Source organism: Pholis gunnellus, assembly GCF_910591455.1.
Source record: "Pholis gunnellus genome assembly, chromosome: 1".
Taxonomy (NCBI): Eukaryota; Metazoa; Chordata; class Actinopteri; order Perciformes; family Pholidae; genus Pholis; species Pholis gunnellus.
This window is the reverse complement of record NC_136528.1, coordinates 4408319-4419049: the sequence shown is the minus strand read 5'-3', so window position 1 is coordinate 4419049 and position 10731 is coordinate 4408319. Positions and strand designations below refer to the sequence as shown.

The following is a 10731-nucleotide window of genomic DNA, read 5'->3' as shown; positions in this document are numbered from 1 at the left end:
AGATATTGATGCTGTAATTGACTGAATGAATTCACTGTATATGAGTTTATTACTACGCCCGAGAATGTACAAGCAGCGGTTCTCAAACTGTGGCTCATGGCCTCCTCTGTGGGGCGTAGAGTTCACGTGGAGATGAACTGAAGCAGAATGAGGAAACAAACAATAAGTGCTCTCGTGCCAGCTAGTCTGGCAGGAATCAGATGCAAACTACAAGATCAAGAGATTAATAACCGGCAAGAGAAGAAATGATGATACTCGTCAAGCAAACATGTCGAAACCAGAGTCAAGAACATGTAACAACAAATCTAAAACATACAACGTTTTGTTTTTCCACACCAGTGATTTGGTTATGTACAGTGTAGCTCGTGTTTTGACGTCATCTAATCAAAATAACATTCAACATACATATTTTGTCATTAATATCTTTGCTCTGGTTTTTTTGTTTCTAAATATAAATTACATTTAGTTTGCATTACATCCAAAGAGGGGCATGTGTTTGTGACCCACTGAACAGAAGTAGGCACTGAATGTTCATTAGACTTTGAAATAGCAGTCTGACAAAACAATCCCCACTCAAGATCCACTTACTAGCTTTTTTTCCAGAGCCTTCTCGTATCAACCAATTTTATGAATTATAACTATTGTCATATTATTAAAACTTAGTATTAAAAACATGGTTTGAATGTGTTTCTCTAAAAGCACCTGTCCTCCATAATATTGGCTGAATTTCTTATCAGATTTGGAATCAGGCTGCCTGTTAAGGTGGAGCCCGAGTTTGATACACAGCGGCATTTTGTATGTTTTTTACGATAGTGACAGTTCTCTGTCTGTCTGTCTGTCTGTCTGTATCAGAGTGAAGGTTTGAATCCGGCTCCTCTGTATTTATTGTGGGCAATATCACATCTTGTTATGTTCATTAATTTTATGATTTACTACATTTTTAAATTATGGCAACACAAAAAACACAAGTTCCATAAAAACAGGTAACAAAGATTTGAATGATATTACGTGGTTGGACAGGAACATGGTGCAATGTGGCCCTTATTTCGAATCTTCTGTGTGGTCAGTGCTTTGTATTCAAAGAACTGCACTTGTTTTTGTTTCACTGATCTCTGTGCAGAAACTTAGTGCTGCACCAGTTACCTGAATATTGTTTTGTTTTTTTAATCCATCGCTTTCTTTTGAAAAGGCTGTAAATCGCATCTGGATATTTAAAAATGTCTTAAATCTACAGATACTAATTAGAAAGAGCGTGTGATGCGTGGTATAGACTGTAGAGGGCACCAGTGCGCCTCGCGGTGGAGAGTCTGCCGTTTAGGAGAAGGGACAGAAGAAGAAGAAGGAACAGGAAGTGAATTCGTGAGAATCAAAACACATGTGGTGAACAGTTTTTCAGCTGTTACAAAGTGTAGGATTTCCCACCGTTTTCTTCGTGAAGTCGGCGAAAACATGAATATGGACGGTGAGTTTTATTTCCGAGAGGGAAGTAACGTTTCAGTTATAAAGTAGCCAGGACGTAGTTGTTTCTGACCCTTAAACCCGACATTAGTCAAACTCACTTCAACCCTCGTTTCAAATCCAACGATATGTTTTCTCTCTTCGTCTACTTTGACCCGGCTCGGATAAACGCCTCTTTAACGTTATGATTTCTGTGTAACGTTAAGGGTCGACAGTCAACAGTAGGGATTTGGTGAAAGCAGTGGAGCTATAAAGTAATATTTTAATGATAAACCTGCAATCAAAATATCTAATACAAAAGTACAAATATAACTAAAGCCATCTCGCCTATACAACCATATAGGCTATATAACTAATAGGCTAACGTTAGCTTATGTAACTGTGGTGGCCTTCTCTGCTGGCCTAGACAGAATCACAAAGTTAAAGCTATTTCATTATTTTTCATTACATGTAAATATTTATCCCATTAGCTTATTTTCTCATTGCACAGCTACTGTCTTCCTCAGTTGAGCTGCTTCCAGCACAGCTTGTTTTAAGTAGAGCTTTAATCCAATCAGATTTAACCCCTGTGTCTAAAAAACATCTGCCCGGAGGCCTTCAGACTTCACATAACAGACAGTCCCTTTGCAGTTTAAGTAAACGGGGAGGATATTGTTGATTCTCATAGTGTTCAACCAATCAATTCTTCGACTTGATTGGTCGGTGGGCTAGCTAGCAGAACGTTGTAGTAGTAAGAGTTCAAGTTTAAAGATATGCAAGAAGTTTTTACTTGACATGACATTTTTAGCGTTTTGGTTGGTGTGGATTATTTTTCTTTAACTAGCTTGTTTTTTTCAATGGCTGAAGGAGGAGAAGAAACGGACTTGGTGGCGGATTTACTGGCAACGCCTTTTTGGAGAAGAACATTTGAAGAAAAGCTGGACATTGTAAGAAAGGGCCGGCCAACCCCACAGCTAGACCTGACCACGCCAGGAAAAGGATTTATGCGCCACTTTCAGTTCGCCAACTACGAACGGTATTCCTGGCTAACGGCGTCGGTGAAGAATTGCAAATTGTATTGCTGGAAATGCGTTTTATTTTCAACTGAGTGTGTTGGTGTTTGGAACCACGCTGGATATACAAACCTGAGCTGCCTGAGCAAGGCAGCAACAAAACACCAAAGCACGTTAGGACACATACAAGCTGAGGTGCTTTCGAAAACTTTTGTAGAGAACCAAGTGTATCTACAACTTAACGAACAAGTTCGCAGGGAAAAGGAGCTCCACAACGAAAAAGTTAAGAAAAATAGGGAAATACTGAAAAGACTGATGGATTGTGTCGTCTTTTTGGTTAAACAGGAGCTCTCATTCAGGGTACACGATAAAAGTAAGGAGTCCACAAATAGGGGCAACTATGTGGAGCTACTTTCGTTTCTGGCCGAGCGCGACACAGACTTACACTACCACCTTTCCACGAACAAAGCGTTTACCGGGACATCAGGCCAACTACAAAACGACCTGATCGGTGCCATAGCTGAAGTGATGGGAGAGGAGATAAGACGTGAGATAAATGAAGCACCGTTTGTCGCTGTTATGTTGGACGAAACGACTGATGTGAGTAATACGGCGCAGCTGGCACTGATGGTCCGTTATGTGACAGATACCGGCGTCAAGGAACGGTTTGTCCGATTTGACGACGTTACCGGCAAGAGAGCCGATGACATTGCTGCTCTTCTCATCCGATTCCTGGAGGACCACGATTGTCTGGACAAAGTCGTGGCTCAGTGTTTTGACGGCGCAGCGGTCACAGCATCTGGAGTTAATGGAGTGCAGGCTAAAGTTAAAGAGAAGGCTCCTCTGGCTTTATTTACACACTGCTATGCCCATCAGCTGAATGTAGTGCTGGCTCAAGGGGTCTCAAAGCTGAGAGAATGTAAAACATTTTTTTCACATCTCTACGGCCTCGCTGAGTTTTTTTCCAGGTCCCCACATTGCACACAGCTGCTCGACGACATCTGCCAGCGGCGTCTTCCTCGTGTGGCACCGTCACGGTGGCAATGTAGCTCTGAACTGGTCAACGAGGTCTTTGAAAAGAGATCCGCCCTACAGGAGCTCTTTGAGCACATTCTGGAGCACCTTGACGAGTACAACGATGAATCTGTGCGCTGTGCTGACGGATACAAAGCCCACCTGGAGAACTTTGAGTTTGTTTTTTTGTTGTCCGCATTCCATGGGATTTTTGAGTTTTCGGATGTGCTTTTTAGAGTACTAGAGAACAAAATACCGGACGTACAATTCTGTCTGAAAATAGTGGATGATGTTTGTTACACTATTGGGAGAGAAAAGGGACGGTTTGATGACATTTTTGAGTCCACTGTGCGTGAAACAGGTGCTCCAAGCGCACGGAGAGGCCAAGCGGAGGGAGACATTCGTGCACGGTACCAGAAACTCCACAGCGATATCTTGGACAACATTGTTGCCCAGATAGGAAATCGGTTCAAAGACCACAAGAAATTATTGTTTCTCTCCCTCCTCGACCCCCAGCAGTTTCAGGCACATCGGAAGAAATTCCCGGATTCGGCCTTCTCCAACCTAACGCAGAGCCACGGATCTCTGTTTGATGATCTGACACGGCTTAAAACAGAACTGACTGTAATGTACGCCATGGCTGACTTTGAAGGAAAAAGCCCCGCTGATCTACTTGCTTTCCTTCAGCAGACCGCTCTGAGGGAGAGCATGTGTCAACTTTACACACTGGCATGTTTGGCGGTGACGATCCCAGTATCGACCGCCCCCATCGAGCGGGCGTTTTCAGCCCTCCAACGCATCGAAACGTACTCAAGAAGTACAGATGGGGAGACTCGACAGTCATCACTGGCGTCCATAGCAATTGAGAAGGACCTCCTGCTGGAACTGAACCGCACCAATGTGCTGTCCACCCGCGTCATTGAACTCTTTGTTAACAAAGACAGTAGGATGGACTTCACCTTTGTATAGTGAACAGCAGCTTTGTTTTTACTACTGTGTTCATTTTTCTATCGTGGCCCAAAGGCTCAAACAGTAGTTTATTTTTTTTTTCCACTGTACTAGCATTCTGACTTTGCGAGCAACAGGTGTAGGCCTAATTAATGATGTGGATAATATTCCATTCTTATGTGCCATTTTCCAGCAGGCTGGTATGTTTTGATTAAATGGTATAATTTCCACCTGCGCCTTTACTGCTTTGACAAAACCAAATGTGTGATATGAGAAAGGTCTGTTTGCCTCTTTCTCATCCTCCACCTACAGTTTTTACCATGTGTGTCATACATCTTTTCATTTTAAAGCTGCGATAATCCGCATTTTTTGTTCAGCTCTAAGGCCAGAGGTTTTGTTGCTATTTAAGCCTGTTGAACACATTACACACTATGAGCGACACGCAAGTAACTTTCAATGGATGTGAATATTACGTATATCTCCAGCCTGAGGAGCGTTTTAGCATCTTTAAGCTCGTTGTTTTGGTTTCACAGCCCAAACTCTTGTTTACCCCGTTTCTGCTTTCCAGCAGTAGCCAGGCAGCTGTTTTCAGTGAAAATATGCTCAGTGGAACCCGTGGCAGCTAAAGAACCAGATATTTCCCAAGAGACCAAAAGCAGAGCTGACAGAGTGAATATTGGCTCGGGGCTACTGCTACTGCCAGCGCTTCTATTCTACATAAGTTGCCTCTCATAATGGCCGTAATGTTTGATTTGATTTCAATTTCAAAATGACTCCGATTGTCTCGTGACGTATTACCTCAGTAAACATTGTAAACATGAGTTTGTAGTCTCAATCTCTAGTTTCAAGTGTTCCTCAATACAACGTGATGTTCATTTAGGAATGTATGGTCTCATTTAGAGTCAAATAGGTCATAAAGCAGGGGATGCTTAGGGCGGGGCTAACTTGTGATTGACAGGTCGCTACCACAGCGTTGTCCGGTCTGGGAGTTGTCAGTGTTTTCGTCTTACAACTTGAACCCTTTCACGGTGTGTTTTCAGTTCAGTAAGGTTAATTCTAATCGTTTTGGTTGCTTAAAAATGTTCTATTCAGGGTTCGGTTCCATTTAGAGTAGAATAGACCATCAAGCAGAGTATGCTTCAGGGCGGGCTTACTGTGATTGACAGGTCGCTGCCACTACCAGAGCCGTATACGGCGTCTCTACCTCACTCCTCCGCATTCCAAATATGGTTGCAAAAAAAAAAACAGCAATCCAAGATGTTGACGGCGAGATGTTCTGCGATGCACACTCGCTGCTTGCTTGAGCAGTGTGGTCCGGGCCTTACATGTCTCAGGTACAAACACGACTCCAAGCGAATGCTAATCTTCCTCCGCTGGATGTGTTAACAGGTTGCTGAACTCGTCAGGTATATCACCTCTACGAAGCCGTAACACGTCCAACGTGAGATTTTTTTTGTTTGTGGAGTTTTGCCCCCAAGTCGCTAAAAAAAGTGATTATGGCAGCTTTAACAAAAGACGCCACATGTTAAATGTAGCTGCTGAGCAAGAACTTTGCCTTAAAATTTCTAATTTTGACACCCAATGGCAGATTTTTGTGTGTCAGATTTTGATACTTAACATTTCAGTCTGCACTGAAATGTACTGAGATTGGACATTTTGGTTCCCTTGAGGCTCTACATTAGAGAATGTACGACATGTACCCAAACCCGAGATTAAGACTGGAGAGGTTGTCGTTGGACAACTGATAACCTCATTCATCAGTGCCACAGGGAAGTCCCTGCCCAGAAAAACAACAAAAATAGTTTATTCCTGGACGGCTATTTTTGTCAATCAATCCAAATCAATTTGATCACCAACCCCGACACCTGACATTTAGATTTTCAGGTCATTCTCAGTGTTTGTACTTCAAGTTCAGGTGTCAAAGTGATATTGTCGCTAAGTACATTATGCAAATGAATGACGCTTGAGGTGAGCTGGATGCTTTTTCACATGTTCGGTTAAAGAGAGCCAACAGCCTCTCCTGCATTCTGGTCCTGTACCTCAGTAAGTAGATTAGCTTGTGTGTAATACTGGTTTTGTTTGTCCTGTTCAACAGAAGCGCTTGTTCGAGCCACAATTCCTCAGGATCTGGTGAAGGTTCTTGGTGTTGAGGTAAGCAGATGAGGGACGAGGGATGTGCTGTATAGTGTAACTATGAAATGTGTAATCTCTCATGCAGTTTCCAATCATGTTGTGCAAAGATGTTACTGCAGAAAAGAGAGTGATATGAGATTTTTTTAAAAATCAGCAACTATTTTGATAATCAGTTCATTGGTTTTGTCATTTTTGTCCGGTCCATTCACGTGAACGCGATGCCTCAGCAACGTCTGGAGGGAATTTCTTCAAATTTAGTATGAACTGGTTAATCTGGTCGTCAAAGGTCAATGTTTTTGACCATAACTGAAAAATGAATACGCTTATTATGACAATATCATACAAATGTCTAAGAGGATAAAATGATGAAGTGATGACATTTTGGACAGACATGGATGTAAACTGCAACTTGACTGGTTGACAGAGGCATACAAGTGTGAGGTGATATTTTGTTATATATTTGTTTTACAAAATACTTTCAACTACTTTTTAAAGTAGCTTTAATTAACCAAACTAGATGTTTCCCAAGGATAGCTTAGCTGTAGTTCAACTTCCTCCAGTGTGAAGTAATTGGAAGCTTGAAAAGCTTTTTAAAGTAGCTTCCCCAACATTGTTTACAAGATAAAATAAAAACTACATTTCACATCCCTCTAAATGTCCCCGGTGTCACTCTCTTATTTCCAGTCTCGGACCAAATCTAAAGCCGAGGCCTTCACCCAGGCATTCCTGAAGAACAGCATTCAGCAGAACTCTCACCATAACCTGAAGACCATGCTGGCTCACAAGGCGGTGGTGCTGGGCTACGCCAGGCCCAAGAAGGACAAGAGGAAGAGCAAGAAAGCCAAAGGACTGAACGCTCGGCAGAAGAGGGCGATGAAGATCTTCCAGATCAAGCCTGAGCACCAGAGGTTGGTGACGACTCCTGAAGGATGAGCAGTCATTGTGTCTAAATTGATTGCGATAACGTTTCCCATTTAGCCAGTTGTTTACCTCACCCCTCCCCTCTCCCCATCATCACTGTCTTTGTCATTTCCATCACAGATACGAGCTCTTCCTGCCTCTGCATGAACTCTGGAGACAGTACGTCGTTGACCTGTGTAACGGATTGAAACCAACGTGGTAAATCAGTTTGGCTCGCTGCAGATTCCTCATTCACTGCCAGTTTGAAGCGATTTCTGAAGTCTCGTATGCTATGTTGTGTTTCTTACAGCAGTCCACAGTTTGTGCAACAGAAGCTTCTGAAGGCAGACTTCCACGGTGCCATCATCACAGGTAGATCTTTTAAGTTTTCTTTAAACCGATTGGATTAGCAAACCTTTACACGTCCTTAGTTTGGATATATTTTAGTCTCGAAACACAGAAAAGCAAGACAGCAACTTGTAATGTGTGTAAAGCCGACATTCTGATACTACCACTTTAAATTCAAATTCAGTATCGGCAGATATTCATATTCAGGTATCGGATCGTAAGTAAAATAATGTATGTCGATGCATCTCTGGATTTTAACCGCTCACCAGCACAGTCAGCTGCTGGAGCTGCAGCAGTGTCATATTTAGGCACTTTATAACCTTCAGCGCCCAATTTCTTCAAATGCAATCATCCAAGGATTCCAGGATGGGGGGGGGGGGGGGGGGGGGGCGTATCGCCTATTAAAGTGACAGCGTGGGGACAGTTTAGTGCTGTGTTGATGTCTTTATGAGGAAAATAACTGTCAACGATCCATCTCACTGCCCGGTTGAGATATGGCAGGACTGTGAGCCATATTTTAACACAGTGTTAATGTGATGTGTGACCTACTGAATGGTGTATATCATGTTGAACAATGTGTCACCTGTGCTTTATTGTACCTGTTGTTCCTGAAGACCATCATCTGGATGCGTTTCTCTGAGCGCAGACACAGCTGTGACAGTGCTGTACTAATAGTTTTTCTCTCTCTCTCGTAGTGGTCCGCTCTAAATGCCCATCATATGTCGGCGCCACAGGGATTCTAGTCCAAGAGTTTAAACACATCTTCAAAATCATCACCAAAGAAGACAAACTGAAAGGTAAGACCGCCGAACGCAAAACACTTCAAAATGGCAGTCCACAAACCAACGAGTGGCGTCACGCCGACTACATGGTAGTGCTACAAGCATCAAAGCTTCCACTGGCATTCAACAGGTTTTCTGCTCTCGTTCGCTATGCACGACAGGGATGTATAGTCAGGGGGCCATTGGCCCCTTGGACCCCCTACTGTCTGGGAAATCTGACCAAAAATCTTAAGCTTGGCGTAGCGCAAGCCTCCGCAGAAGGAGCACGAGCTCTGAGGATGAATGGAGGCGTTTATACCCTCTGAGCTGTGCGCTGCATTATTCTCTGAAACAGCAGAGGGCGTACAAACTGTACTGTGAGGAGTGAATGGGCAGATCTATGAGTTAGACTGTAGGTGTAACCGGTAAAAAGCCATAAACTGACCCCAACAATGCCAAGGAGGGATTATAATGATCTGTAAATGTATATGTCATATTCATGGACTACTTTATTTACTTTGTACAGGCCCTGTAAATAAAGAAGTCAAGTATTAAATGCATTATAAAGAAACAAATGTTAAATATCCTTTAAACTATTTGATTTGGCTGCAAAATATTTATTCAAATGAAGATTTTTAAAACCTCTTTCTAAAGTATCTACACATGAATTGGCCTAAAAGTTAGATGCACCAGTGCAACCAAAGGTCACTGGATCCCTGGATGATGGTGCATTTTGTCTTACACAAGTGTAACTGATTGCATTTCTGGCTCAGTGGGACACTTGTTGGAACTGAGCCAAGCTTTACATAACGTGATTTTATCTGCTGTGACATTTCAAACTGTCTGCAGTGAAAATAGTCTATTCATTGCAAGATTGATCTGTTTTATTATATCATTCGCGTTTAACATAATAGAGTAAATCTGATTTATGTGACAACATATTTACGTGTTTTTTTAAAGGTGCTAAATACGAAAATTAGAGCACATCTAGGAAGTCTCAACCGCTCTCAGCATGGTGGCAGCTGAGCCAGCTGTTAGCCGCTAACAGTGCTGACAGAGCTAACAGTGTTTATCTGAGAGGGAACCCGAGAGTCGTACTACGCTTCCTCGTCGACGCCGTGGGTCGGGACGGCGTTATCAGCTGTATGTTATCGCAATACTCAGCATATCGCAGTATCGTGACAATATCGTATCGCGGGATCTCTGGTGAGTCCCACCCCTATTGACGCCCTGCTCTTGTTCTGTCGCAGTGATCCCGAAGAGGAACAGCGTGTTTGCAGTGGAGATCAACGGCTTCGTTTCGCACATCTACGGGAGCAAGTTTGAGCAGCGAGCCAGCGAGCGCTCCGCCAAGAAGTTCAAAGTGAGAGGAACCATCGACTTGTGAGGTGTCACCACAGGACGCAGCATGATGCAGAGAGACATCACCTGATCAGGCTTCTACTGTCTTCTATTAGAAGTCACAAAGAACTGCGGTGACCGATGTGTCGAAGATGCATTGAGGTCATCAAAAATGATATTTCAGGTTTTGGTTCTGTTTACACCAAACCGAATATGGACGACTTTCACAAATAGGTGTCACTTTATATTAAAGTTACTCCACCATGATGGCACTCTCAGTTTACTTGTCATGGGGAGTGCTAATCAGCCAGTGATACAAGTTGTATAATGTCCTCTGTGTAAGTAGCTTTGTCAAGTCTGAGGAAATAACCCTGCTGAAGTTATCAGGAACCTGAAATTGACGTGAGGCGATCAGCTGAAGAGGAGACGTCTCACGTCTCACTCTGTTGGAGTTGTGGGAACTAGAGAAACACTCAGTCCACTGGACTGAAGAGCGGCGTTACAGAGCGAAGCTTCCTCTGTTTCAGTGCAGAGTAGACACTGGCTCCAGAGACCACTTTAACCAGACAGCAGGCTCGTTTAATTCTGGTTCCTGGTCGTATTTATTGATTATTATTATTTTTTCAACCTAATGTTTCTGCAATTAAATGCATACTTTTTTATCATTTTAAATTGTATTGTGCTCAGGCCTTTTTACGGCTGCTTCACGTTGAGACAAAAAAAATTCAACTCAAACGTGAGAATATAATTATTATTATTATTATTTATTTTTTTAATAGAAAAACACGTTAATCGCCAAAACTTCTCAACTCTTAAAGTTTCAAACAACTGTTTCA

At 42.7% G+C, this 10731-nt stretch overlaps 1 protein-coding gene across 1 annotated transcript; it reads left to right on the top strand.

Annotated features, from left to right (window-relative positions):
* Positions 1 to 1357: 1357 nt before the first annotated feature.
* pop4 (POP4 homolog, ribonuclease P/MRP subunit) lies at positions 1358 to 10731 on the top strand. The gene is made up of 7 exons (XM_079183020.1): positions 1358 to 1462; positions 6508 to 6563; positions 7230 to 7453; positions 7587 to 7664; positions 7756 to 7817; positions 8489 to 8590; positions 9805 to 10731. The coding sequence occupies exons 1-7, from the start codon at positions 1450 to 1452 to the stop codon at positions 9939 to 9941; spliced, it is 672 nt and encodes a 223-aa protein (XP_079039146.1). The 5' UTR covers positions 1358 to 1449; the 3' UTR covers positions 9942 to 10731.

Coding starts and splice junctions, on each gene's coding strand:
- pop4 (XM_079183020.1), top strand. Junction 6,564..7,229: donor TGAAGGTTCTTGGTGTTGAG/GTAAGCAGATGA, acceptor TCTTATTTCCAG/TCTCGGACCAAATCTAAAGC. Junction 7,818..8,488: donor CCACGGTGCCATCATCACAG/GTAGATCTTTTA, acceptor TCTCTCTCGTAG/TGGTCCGCTCTAAATGCCCA.